General features: G+C 46.1%; 1 protein-coding gene across 3 annotated transcripts in view; it reads left to right on the top strand.

Annotated features, from left to right (window-relative positions):
* LOC149342172 (E3 ubiquitin-protein ligase HECW2-like) overlaps positions 1–13,087 on the top strand; it is a 48,156-nt gene that overhangs the window by 12,926 nt on the left and 22,143 nt on the right. For all 3 annotated transcript variants that reach the window (XM_089544436.1, XM_089544434.1, XM_089544435.1), the window contains exons 8-13: positions 4,191–4,323; positions 4,658–4,849; positions 5,956–6,155; positions 9,442–9,589; positions 10,642–10,939; positions 12,258–12,340. In XM_089544436.1, the coding sequence (XP_089400562.1) occupies positions 4,191–4,323; positions 4,658–4,849; positions 5,956–6,155; positions 9,442–9,589; positions 10,642–10,939; positions 12,258–12,340 (1,054 nt within the window). The remainder of the gene's footprint in view (positions 1–4,190; positions 4,324–4,657; positions 4,850–5,955; positions 6,156–9,441; positions 9,590–10,641; positions 10,940–12,257; positions 12,341–13,087) is intronic.

Below are 13,087 nucleotides of genomic sequence, written 5' to 3'. Positions count from 1 at the left end.
TTGGCTTTTTGTGCCATACACAGTGGTGGTCCAGCTGCTCCATTTGCTCCATTTTGATACATTTGCATTTTGCTGCACCAGTCTGCTCCAAAAGTGGCAAATTGATCAATATTGCGCCTTAGCTGCTCCAAAAAGAAGACACGGTCGCAGGAAAGCAACTATATTTAGAGCCATTCAGGATTTCGGTCGACAACCTACTAAAACGTTTTCGCAGTTGGCAAAGGGCGTTGGTGGGCTGCCTTGTGGTAGAATTTAGCAGCCAGTTATTATGGAGGAAGGAAGGAACTCGGGAGAGGCTGTTACTTCACATTTTTTGAAGCCGGCTCCTGTAGGGAAAAAAGCTGAGCAGGGAGCGTCCGGTGAAGCCTAGTCATAAAGACAATCGCCGGCCCCATTGAAGCGCGTGTATTTCAGACCTTCATGCAGTGAAGGTGTTGCGGGAGTTGACCTTGATGTAACGAACTGGCTACGCCCTCTATCTGTTAGTGCTGAACCACTCAAAATTTGTTAGAACCACGCTAAAGTTCCGTGACGATAAAGCACGAACTGACATGAGAGGAACGCCGATCGCATCGAGCCGCTGCAGTTGGCGCATCTCCGGCTCTTTCTCTTTTGGAACGTCATACCACGTGGCGTTACAACTGTTCATGCTCAAAAGCAGCGAAAGATGATAGGGCGTAGCAAAGACCCGAGCAGTGCGCGGCCATCACTGCCGCGTAGTTGCTCGCATGATTCCGGTGCCGATAACTTTGGCGTGTCAGGAGCGGGGACGGCAGAGATAGCCGGCGACGCAAGGTGAGGAGTCTGTTTCCTGGGGCTACAGCGAGGGAGCAGCGGGGAAGAACCTCCGCGGTTGGTCTACGGCAGCGGCACGGCCGCATGCGTTCCTCTCCAGCTCGGTCGCGGTGCCCCCGCCTTGCGCGGGTCGCAGAGGAGGTGGCGGCAGCTGCTGCTGCACACTATCAGCGTGATCGCAAAAAGTTTCTCCACGTTTATGACTTTCGAGTAACTCTGCTTTGTGTAAATGTTTTCAAGGTGATTGCACCTACTTTTATTTCTTATTTCGGTTCCCGTTCTGCAGTGTCCTTTTGACTCACTTCGCGAAACCTACATGTAACGGAAACCTGGATGTAAAGAAAAATCTCAGACTTTTTAAAAATTTTGTTACGACCACGTTTAACTGTAGAGCCAACATGAAAAAAGAATGATTCTAGTAAACGTGTTCTCTGGACTTTTAGTCAAGCACGCTTGGTTGAACTTGCGTGCAAGGCAGTGTGAGCATTAATAAAATATTTTCTCTGTTTTTGTGATTGTTTTTTTCCTAGCTACGCATGGCTGAACCTTATCTCGTTAGGAACAAACTCTTTGTGACTCCTTTATTCCATTCATGCTGTTCCCATGTTGCTCCAGGGTTATCGTTCTGATACAAATGTGCTCCAGAATGGATATTTTTCTGCTCCAAAAATTGCTCCAGAACTTGAAATGGCTGGAGCACCACTGCATACAGCAAATGTAGTATATAAAAATTAGCGGGGCACTTTGACTATCTAAAGTACATGAGGCAAAAGCCTTTTTGCACCGATTTGACTGGCTTTGTTGATGACTAATTACTCATTAATGACTAATTACTACTTAATTGTTACGAAATACTATGCCACACTGAATTCAGTGATTTTTCGTTACCTCGTATTACACCACTGATGATGTCATCAGGATGATTGACAGCTATTATGTGACAGTTTTCGCGGACGGACGGACGGTCAACAATGAGCCATTAAAGGCTTTCGCCCTAATATTTCACTAAACAGTGAGCCTGGTAGCGCATCATATGCCATTTTTTTATGCATCCAGCTTTTGTTTTTCCTTAATGTCAAGCGTAATGAGCACCTTCAAAATATAAAGTGATTCCACGATTCCTCGGGCACTTGACAAATTTTGGGCATTTCGATGTTACTATTTCGAACCAATCTGATACTTTGTAGGGAAGTTTTCATATCATTATAAAAACTTACCAATTGGGCCAAACTGCCTAATTTTTAAAAATGTACCTATTGAAGGAGGTTCAAAGACATTTATTGACAATTTCACTTCATAAAAATGCAAATAAAAAATTCAGTTTCATTTGTTCCAATTCTGGTATATTGGCAAGTAAAATATTGTTTTTACATAAGCCTCAGTGATACTAGCAGCATCGCTTATAGTGCCCATGCAAAGATTTCTGTTTGCAAATTATGAAAGTGGGTCTTGCGGAACTCCGATCGTTTTCTGAAGGCACTGAGGAACCCTGAGCGTCTTGTCTTCCATTCTTTCTAGCCCAACACACAGGCAAAAAGGCAGGCACACGGCACCTCAGTAAATGCCTGAATTCAATTAAAAATGACGGGCTTTACAGTGAAACAGTCTGCAATGAACAATTGCTTTGTGATTAGTCCCACAATAACTTGAGTAAAGGAAAGGTACATGGTTTTAGCTACGAAGGAAGCCCTAAAAAGCACTCTTAATAAGGAACTCTGGAGTTCTGCGGAACCCAGTTTGCGAACCTTTATCTAGAGCACTGCTGGCATATGCATCTTGAGCACTGAAATCAAACGCACAAGTTTTCTGTGCTGCTTTGGTAGAGCAGTTATTGTCACTGTGCTATCCTTGTGGTGCCTGTTTACCCAGAATTGTACCTGTCGGTCACAGACACCTGCCACTATCACTGCTCATAAAGCTTAAAGTTTTCCCTCAGCTTCTGCAAGGGAGGACAAATGTGTTGGATGCTCCCTGGTGCGACCGCCAAGGGCTGCATGAAACTTCAAACTGCCTAGAAGGATTCTTGAGTGGGAATTGGAATGCTTACAGTATTGTGCATATAGCTAGCGGGATTATCGGCAAGGTTACATGCATGCGCAGTTCAAGCCAAGCATTAGGGATAAACTGCATGCACATTCATTTTTTCAGTGGCAAGAAATTCAGGGGGCACTTTGGCTGTCGAAATTGCATGGAGGTGAAAGCGTTTTCTGCCCCACTTTGACTGCCTCTGTGGCACTGGTGGCGTCACCACTCGGTGAGGTCACGCATAATTAATGACTAATTACAAAGTAATGATAGATCACTAATTAATGATCAATTACTGATTAATGACTACATACTAATTAACTGCTAATTAATGAAGATTAAGCTTCACCTTTAGGAGTGGAATGCAGCAGCGTGTTGTAGAGCTGCCAGGAGCCACCACTGGGGCACCACCCCCCATGCCTTGCCCTTTGAACACAAAGCTTTTTGAGGAAAGGAAATGGTGCAGTAATTCTCTCTCATCTCTGTGGACACCTCCTTGAGGAAAGGAAATTATGCAGTAACTGTCTAAGATACCTTGGTGGAGGAAGGGAGGAAATGGGAGTGAAAGAATAAAGACGGCTGTAATGAAGAAAATGAAAATTGTATTTGAGGAAAGGAAATTATGTAGTAACTGTCTCACATATCTTGGTGGACACCCGTCAAGAGCATGACACCTCTGCTGACAAGCTTCTGCTGACAGCCTTCTGTCAACAATGATGAGGCATTAAAGGCTTTCCCCTTAAAGAAAGGAGGTAGGCTGGTGGATGTAGCAGCTGTTGTCCTCATGTCCTAAGAATTTTCAAGACTCCAAGCCCCTTCTCAGAACATAGAAGTAACAGGGAAAGCAGTTACTGTTTCTTTAAAGTGCTTTTAATATGCGAGTGTCTAGATTGACCATTTTTTGGTTTTGAATTTAAAGCATCCTCCAGATGTCTGTTTAGCTACTTTTGGCCATGGGAGGTATATTCTGGACTTAATGCTTTGACCAAGGAAACCAAAATTTTTCTGGTTCATGCTGGGCAACCAAAATTTTTGAATGTGTTCTAATTAACCAGAAATGGGAATTATTCCCCTTTTAATCAATGCAGACTTGTTCTGCATGGCCTGTGCCATTTGTCACTTTCTGCCAACAATTCTGGCAGCTTTTGTTTCTTTTCATTTGTCCTTCAAGCGGTAGTTTCTAAATGTCCACTTTGATGTTTTGGTGCATGAAGCCAGTGACGCCTTACTTGCTCTCATCATTGTCGGTAAGGAAGAATCAAAAGGGTTACTGCTGTTTCCAGTCAGGCTGTGGGTTTTTTCCACATCCTTGCTTGGCATCTTTCGAGGAAATGTTTTAAAACATTTGCACCTACATTGTGCACTTGCAGCTGGTCAGGAGGCGTCCCAACGCCGGAGGCGGCTCATCCAGCCTCCGCAGCGATGCCACTCAGACTCTGAGTGCTCCTTCCCGAGACCTCGAAGACAGCACAACAGACACAGCCACCATCAGGCTCATCGCAGGTACGTCCCTTGCGAGTGTTTCTTCCAGGCAGTTTTAGTAGAAGCGGTAGCAGCCATTCACACCATACTGATGGCATCCGCAGTGCTGACCTGCTGCATACTTCGGCTTCACGAAACCTTCACACCTTAAACCTGTTTTCTCTCATGAAATAGACTAGCAGCTTTTTGACAGCAATATGGGCAGTTGCTGTCACGCATGTCCTTCTCATGATTGATCTAATTTGAGTCCCTGCCTGTGCCCTTTAAAGTGAGAGAGGGCTACGCACTCCTGTTTCCTGTATGGCGGTAGTGCTTGTCTTTCTACATTGCAGTGGCGAGCTTGTTGTCCTTGCAGGCGCCACATGCCTGAGCAGAGATTGGGGCCTGGACTAACAGGCTCTGGCCTCCTGCCGTATAGCCACAGTGACCACAGCAGCCTGGCACTGAGCGAAGCCACACGAGTGGCAGTGCTGAGCCATCGGGAGGGCGATTACGGCCGGCCCTGTCTCCTGCCTGGCAACGAGGGACCATCAGTCCTACATGCAAGGTTTGCCACACATGTGACATGCTTGGTTGTTCTCTTGAAATGGACGCTCTGTTTTCTGCATTGGGTGTAGGCGTGAAATAAGGCTGAGTTCATTTTTAAACTTTACGCATGTTTTGTTTTTGGCACCCTTTTTTCTTTTCCACAAGGCTTGTCGTTTCTTAGTGACCTTGTATAGATTCGATTTTTCTTGCCATCCTGTCATGTGGTTCTAGCTGTCCTTCTTTCAGACATAGTTAAGCGTATCAGATATTTTTTTTTTCCTTGTAGCTGGCATAGTATTCTCTATTACTGACAAAAATGTAGCATTTGTTTCCATTTTCCTTGCGTAAAGGTTTCACGCTTAGCCTCTTGTAGGGCTAAGCATTGAGTTTGATGTCCTGTCCATTGACTCAATGGGCATTGAAACTGCCCGTATGACAGGGGTATTACTCCTTTGTATTGTGTGCGTTTTTAGGAGTGCGGGTTTACAGTTTGATGAGGCCCAGTTTGGCAGGAAAAAAGAAAGTTTGAAAAATTGTTGAGCTTTTATGCCTTTTTCATCAGTCAGCTGCCTCATAATACTTCTTGAAGCAATTTTCAAATCTAAAAGCAAGTTCTTTGTGCGTCTAAAATACTGAGGTACGGATATGTACTTGAGGCCTTTTACGAAGGCATAGGTACAACTGTGTACCCCCTTTTTTTTTTTTCTAAAAAACCAGTGGTCTAAACGGATTAAGTGTGATGTAATTTGATCCCTAGAGTTGTGCTGAGTACAACTGTACCATTTGTATACATGTGAGACATGCATAGAGGTCACGCCTTATATAGGGTTAATTGTGCCATTAGAACAAGGCACACCTTACTTCACAAAGCTTAATTTCAGAGTAGCCACTATAATTAGTTCTTTATTCCTTGTTGAAAATTCTTGTGAGGCTCTTCCAAAATCTTAGTGGCGTATGATGTGACTAACCTCTCGTCAGCGGTTGTGTTCACACCTTAAAATGCAGTACACTCTTACGTAAGTATGGTCCAGGTCTTTGTGACTTTTCTCAGCAGTGTGTACACATAGCTTGCTGACAGAAGATAACGGGTCCATCTATGACAGCATGCGCCACTCGTGCGTGCAGTGTGGCAAGCAGCAGAACTTCTACTGTGGAGCCATCTCCAGCAACGTCAGCTGCAGCTGCTGCTGCCTTGGCGGCCGGTGCCGCACAGTCACAGCAGCAGCAACAGCAGCAGCAGCACAACACCACCACCCGCCTGCCTTCTATTCCTGAGCGCACTATTCGATACCAGCGTGTGGAGCTGGAGGAACCACTGCCACCACGTAAGCAGTTGGCAATATCAGTGCATCCTGACATAGTTGAGAAAGGTCTTCATTTTGCCTGTTCGCTCTGCATGGTGTTTTTAACTTGCACTGCACTGCATACATGCTGTTAGAAGCGTATGGTGATTATGTTCTTTTTAAGGGGGGACGAGGGTCTTAAAACCAACTTTTTTATTTATGGTTAGAATCTCATGAAATATTGCACGCAGATGTGTTTTTCTCTTCTGATTTTCTGGGCATCCAGAAAGCTACCGCAGCATCATATTTGTGAAGCATAAATGCTCCCAAGATGAAACTGCGGACCGCGGAAACGACCGGCGCCGCTAGCGCGTATGAAAAGAAACAACAAAAATTCTTACTCAACAAGAAAGGCCCGAGGGGACTACACAGGGGACTACACATTTGTTTTCCACCAAAGAAGTCGGTGATCTTTGCCTGCGTGCGCTTTGTGAGCAACGGCCGCACCGATTTCTCGTAGGTCTGAAGTGCGTCCAGCGCGTCTTCCGTCCCCTCGTGTGCGCCGGCAAAATGTCGCAGCAGATCGAGAGCATCCATCACCTGACCTGGTGTTGGCACGGGAGCTTCGGCACCTGCAGGGTCGTCGGCAGCGTCTTCAGCCGTCACTCCCTCCGCGCTTCCTACAAGCCGCAACATATCGGCATCAGTCAAAACTTCCGTTGTGACTGCGTTTGCGTCGGCGTTCACGTAGTCTGAGAAACTTATGCCGGTGGGCACTTTTTTTTTTTTTTTTTTTCACCGACATCTGTTATTTTATTTTACAAATGTGCATACAGTCTTTAGGATGAGCCACAGGCCAAAAGCTAAAGAAAATAGCTTGAAAATGCCTGTGGCTCATCTAAGAGCCATTACAAAATAATAAAATAAACACATGCATACAACGGTGGCAGATCGCATACGAGCACACTGTAGAAAAAATTTATAATCCACTGAGCGAAGGTGTTCCCAGGCATCTTCATCCTCGTGCACGGCGCTCACGCAGTCCGGACCAGCTTCGGCAGTTTCAGGGCCTAGTGTATCGAAAACGGCAGTCCTGAAGCAGTTGACAATTATCGACGGCCTGAATGCTCTCCAAGCCGCCGCCACCATCTCAACCGCCATAAAAATATCTATTTTCGTCTCGAGCTTCAGCTCCAGGTTGAGGAAAACTCTGTCGACGACTCGACGCTTGTATGCGCACTTCACGCTATTAATTATCCCTTGATCCAAAGGCTGAACCACGAACGTTGCGTTTGGGGGAAGTAGCGGAGCTCCAAGCTGGTCAGCTCGACCTCTGCAACGTAGTGGGCCGTGCAGTTATCCAGCAACAGGCACACTTTCCTTTTTTGGCGACACATGTCTCTGTCAAATTCCTTCAGCCATGTAGCGAAAATGGCACGCGACATCCAAGCCTTTGAATTGGCAACGTACTTCACAGGAAGCTTTTTGGTGCCTTTAAAACAGCGCGGCCTCGCACTCTTTCCGATGACAAGCGGGTCGCGTTTGTCGGTGCCGTCCATGTTGACGCACAGCAAAAGAGTCAGCCTTTGTTTGCTGTGTTTGCCGCCGTGGCATGCCTGCCCCTTCAGGGCGAGTGTTTTTTTAGGCAGCATTTGGTAGAATAGACCGCTCTCGTCGGCGTTGTAGACGTCGCTGGGGGCATATTTTCCCAGAATGACGGGCACGTTTTCAGACTGCCAGTCGCCGACTACAGCCATGCTTACGCTGCTCGCTTCACCGCTGAGCACTTTCCCGACGATGCCGTGTCGTTCTTTGAAGCTCGACAGCCAGCCGGGACTTGCCTTGAACTCGTTGTCGCCCAGCAAGCACGCGAAAGAGCGAGCTTTTTGTTGGAGCAGGTCTCCACTCACGGGAATATTCTTCACCTGCAAATCCATAAACCAGGCGAAGAGGGCCTCTTCCATTTTGCTTTGAGGAGTAGTCTTCAGCGTTTTTTTGTGCGAGAGATTCCCTGACGAAGTGACGCGGAGGATGTCATCTTTCCCTTTCAATATTGTGGAGAGAGTACTCGCTGCTGCAGCCACGTCACATTTCTTCTCTCCACTTGTCACAGCACGAATTATGTCCGCTTTCTCGTCCAGGGTAAGCCTTTTTCGTTTCTTGCAGGGCTCCATCTGCTAGTCAGGAGGGTTAGCGGCGCGCTTGCTCGCACACACCACGTCCGCGTTCACGATAGCAAGGCTAGACTGATGAAGACCTAACAAGCTGAGCTTGACAAAGACGTGCGTTCAAAGGCACGGGGAAATATCCGTACAAGAGCGAACACAGAGCACAACACACAAACACACACAAAAAAAAAACACGCGAACTGCATCTATGAAATGTGGCACAAAACTTTTTTACTGCTGGTGCCATCTCGTGAGCTCGACTCAAAATTAAAACTCGTTTTGCGCCGCGCAGTTTGAAAAAAGCGGCGGGCTGAAGATGCTCCGCGCTGTTACCGCTGACTCGCAATCAATAAATTTTGGGGTGCTGTCTACAAAATAGACCAAAAATTAGCACTTTTTCACCTTTATTTCTCGAAAAAAGGTTCGTTAAATCGGGACAGATCACGGAATCGGTTTCGTTATTTCGGGTTAGTCAAAGCATTGAACCCTATGGGCGTCTGAGGGGGAATTAGGATACCTTCGTTAAATCGGGTTTCGTTAAATCGAGTTTTGACTGTACATTGTAAATCTGCATGACGAGGGGAGTGGACGGTGCGGTTGTGCATAGCCTTTGTTCCGGCTTGCTTAGTTTCAGTGCAACATCATTTTTGTATGGGGAAGCTGGCGTTCCACTCACCGGTTGCGGCACCTCACGCAGGACCTGCTTTGCTGCTGAAAGTGCTGCAGAAGTCAATTGTACCTGAATTTTGACAAGATTTGTTTTTATAGTGAACTGATAAAAGGATGATTACATCTGTTATGATAGGCAATGGCTAGTTCTAAAACACCGTCCACTGTGGCTTTGATGTGCGCTCTAGGCTTAGCAACACCAGCGAGTGCCATGCTTCCAGTCGTAGCTGGAGGATAAGCTATGCTGTGCATAAGCTTATCCAGTGCCATGTTTTATATATTGAATTATCTATATATTGAACCTTTTCATGATCACCTTTGAGTTATATATATACGATATTAGCAGTATAATGTTTGGCTGATAATGGCTGCCTGCCATTGTCAGGGACTTGACTGGTGGTTGGCCCATTGTTACCATGTGAAGCACTTAACATCATTGCCAAAAAATGCCAGTGCTGGTATCTGGAAGCTTTCGATCCCCTGTCTTGCAGACTGGGAGGCGCGAATTGACAGTCACGGGCGCATATTCTACATTGACCACCTAAACCGTACCACCACTTGGAACAGACCATCGCTGTCGCAACCGGCTGGCGTGGCTGCAACCTGCAATGAACTCCAGAGGCAGCAGTTTGATCGCAGGTTAGTTCTTTCTTTCTGGCCCTGTATAGCGATTTACAAGGGCCTTTGGGTCAGTCTCAACCTGCGTATTGCCACCTGCGAAGTATAGAATGCGGGCCAGCTAGCAGGCGGTTAGGGCTTTTTGTTGCGGCTGCAGCTGAGATAAACAGTGGAAAAGCAAAGCACTAATGCTTAGTGCATTCAAACATCGGAGTGAACTGTAATGAAAATGTGCAGTTATGTGAGAATGTGCATTTCATGTTTGCCATTTATTTGGCTTTGTCTGCATACATTAAATTTGGAATGTATAATGTTAATGAATCTAATGTGGTTGAGACAGCTAAGCATGTCACAATTTCCCTCTTTAAGCTAAACGACCAGCGAACACTCAAGCATCTAGAGATGTCTAACAATCCTGTTTCTGTTTAATCTTTGAATTATTCCAACTTGTATCTTCGAACCTGGGCACAAGCTATCACAGGACAGCCGAGCTAGTGTTCTTTTTCCTGTGCGGAACTTCTTTTTCAATTCAATTTTATTTTTCACTAACAAGTACTCACTTCTTGCTTCACACAAAGCAGAACGTTCTCCAACAATGCTTGACACTTCATGAGCTATCTTCGATGCAGCCAAAGTCACCTGTTGTTACCGTGCTTTGTCCGATCACGGCATGAGCCTTTGCACATGCAGCTCATTGATTGGTTCGCTGGTGACATGATTTCACCTTGGTCATCATATTGCTTCCTATCCCAGGTGCACAGATAGAACTGTCCCAATACTGCAATAGACTGCAGTGCAGTAGGGTAGCACTGCCCCGTGTTACCCTGGCACTGAAACTCGTCGGGGGTTGGACAGGCTATACCTTTCAATGTCACAGTGGCAGTCGACTTTGTGCACAGGGCCTTCTATGAAATAAATGTTTGTAGCAGGGAAGTGCAAAGACCTTGCAACTTTTTGTTTATGAGGTTCAGTCAAAGTTTGTTTATTGTTTAGTGCAGAGCATGGTGAAAGTAGGCTATGGCAACATTTGCAGCTTAACCCACAGTGGCTGATAAACGCTCTCTCTGCACCAGGTACCAAAGCATACGGCGCACCATGACACCTCGTATGACAGCTGCCGCGGCTGCTGCCTCAGCTGCACCCCTGAGTGTGGCAGCAGCAGCAGCACCGACTGTAACCGCACCTGCCGTGCCGAGTGGTGGTCCCGCCCCATCCCCGGTGCCCACGGTCGAAGAAGTGGTCAGTGTGACACCTTCAGCGCCTCCCGCCCCTGTGGTTTCCAGCCCCGACAGTCAGCGTGCGCTGCTGAGGTCTCCGGCCGTTCGCTTCACGACACGGTCGGACTTTTTCAATGTGCTGCACATGAACGACGTGAGTGGCTGTCATTGGGAGGTGCTGCGACATGGCACGTGGCCCTGTTTTGCGCATGGTCTGGTTTTGCTTGGGAAAGCTTATTACCATACAATCTCGTGTAAGGGCTGCACCCATGTATGGGCTGCATCCCCTGTTTTGGACTAGGCAATTGAGAGGGGGGGGGGGGATGTGTTTTATGTTTTTCTTTTTTTAATTCTTGTATGGGTCGCACTTGCAAAATTCACACCTGAATTTAAAAAAAAAAAGTGCGGCCCTTACACAAGTTTATACAGTATGGTCGAAACGAAGAGCTTGGTTTTTGCAATGGATTGTTAGCTTGACAAGCCACGGATTCTATTTTGTCTCTTTTTTGTATATGTTCATGCAGTAACTCACAAAGAAGACAAAGATATTCAAGAGACACGTTTAGCACGAGCCAAGCTTTGGTGTTTGTATTGTTATGGTGCTTGTTATCAGTACGTAAGCTGCTCTGCCTCCTTATCTTTATCGCTATCTTCCCATTCCGTTTTGGGCCCTTTGTACTGTGGCCGCTGTGCACTTGTTGCCACAGCAGGTTTGCATTCCCACCTGACTTTGTCTGATAGCATGCTCTGACTATACCTGTACTACTGCTACTCTGATAGCATGCTGTCAAGCACTTTTCACATGAAAGCAACTACCATTGTGTACAGTGGTAAAGCACCAGCATGACTATGGCTGATATCAGGAGCAACATGATTGTGTAGAAGCATAAAAAATTATGCAGAAAGCTATTAAGTACTCTCCCATTTGCTTGGAAATTGAGGTCATGTAAAGTTTTTTGCTCATTCTCTGGTGCTTAAACAGTCCCAGTAAGGCCTAGGAATCATCAGTAGTGCGCAAGGGATCATTCAGCGATACATAAATAAGAGCGGCGAGATCGCAGTGTATTGAGAATATTGACATTAAAATATCGAATCTGTCAAAGCTGTCTAATGTACGCATGTACACATTGTTCACAAGAACTTTCTAGTCCAATCTGTCTCTTTCCAGGCTGATTCCAGGTCAGCAAATTTTCCGCTTCAACAAAAATTTTTTGGGGAGGGGGGGGGGGGGGAGTTCTGTGAATTTCATTGAATTGCAGTGGGGTGCAACTCTACCGCACCTTTTCAGGGAACAGACCATGTCATTTCCACATTGAGGGAAGCATGGCAGGTGTTGTCATGGCTATTAGTCTCAGTTTCTGAAACTACTGGATAATTTCTCACATAATGTCAGTTGCTGTCATGCTATGACCAGTTTTGAAGTTACTGTGCCCCTGTGTGCTTAAATGTTGCTTTGTGGTTCTCTGCTTTAGGATGCATTGGCTGCTTACAATAGAAGCTCTTCCTTGAAACACATGATTGCAAAGATTCGGCGAGACCCTGCTAACTTTGAAAGGTGAGATTTGTTTCTTGTTTGTTGGCCCAATAGCCTCCGCATGGATGCTGGCCGATACTTGAAATCAAAGTGCTTTTTTGTTGCCACTATTGCCGTGTCTGCACAAATGTGATGCGCCCATGAATATATCACTCAGGTGGGGAGTTCCAATTTTCTGGAAAATGAAAGTGTGTGCTTCCACATAACTGCAGCGTAAAAAAAGACGAGCACAAAGGAAGAAAACACCTACGACACGGACAAGTGTGTGCATGTGTGTGTGAGTGAAAGAGAGAGGGAGAGAAACAGCTATAGCTCAACCTCAGAATGTTCAGGCCAACCATAGTGTTATTCGAGAGGCTATACTTCAGAAGCACTCGCAACAGAATCTATCGTAGTAAAGCCTCGTGCATTAATGCATGCGGCATTTCACTTAGCAGACACTTTTCACTTTTTTCCCTTCTCTACTCCTCGTGGCACTTTCAATCCCCAGTGCCGCCGGGTACCCACTGGTGGTGACACAATGGGTACACGCTTTCCCCTACCTTGGTGCTCAGCTTCTTTAGGATGAAATAGAAATGGGTCTGAGACTTCACCTTGAGTATAGGAAAACACCTTGTGGCTTGGCGTTCTTTGGCCACAGATGCCCTTGCACCATAAACATTCATCATCTTTCCCTGCCTTCTCTTCTTCCTCATTGGTCTTTGCCGCATTCTTTCCACATTTGTAGCAACTCTATCTAATCTCACCAGTGCGTTTCATTTGCTTTGC

This window comes from Amblyomma mixtum, chromosome 5, assembly GCF_055824585.1.
Source record: "Amblyomma mixtum isolate Tamu chromosome 5, ASM5582458v1, whole genome shotgun sequence".
NCBI lineage: Eukaryota > Metazoa > Arthropoda > Arachnida > Ixodida > Ixodidae > Amblyomma > Amblyomma mixtum.
The sequence above is the reverse complement of the archived record's forward strand: the minus strand, read 5'-3'. Positions and strand labels throughout refer to the sequence as shown.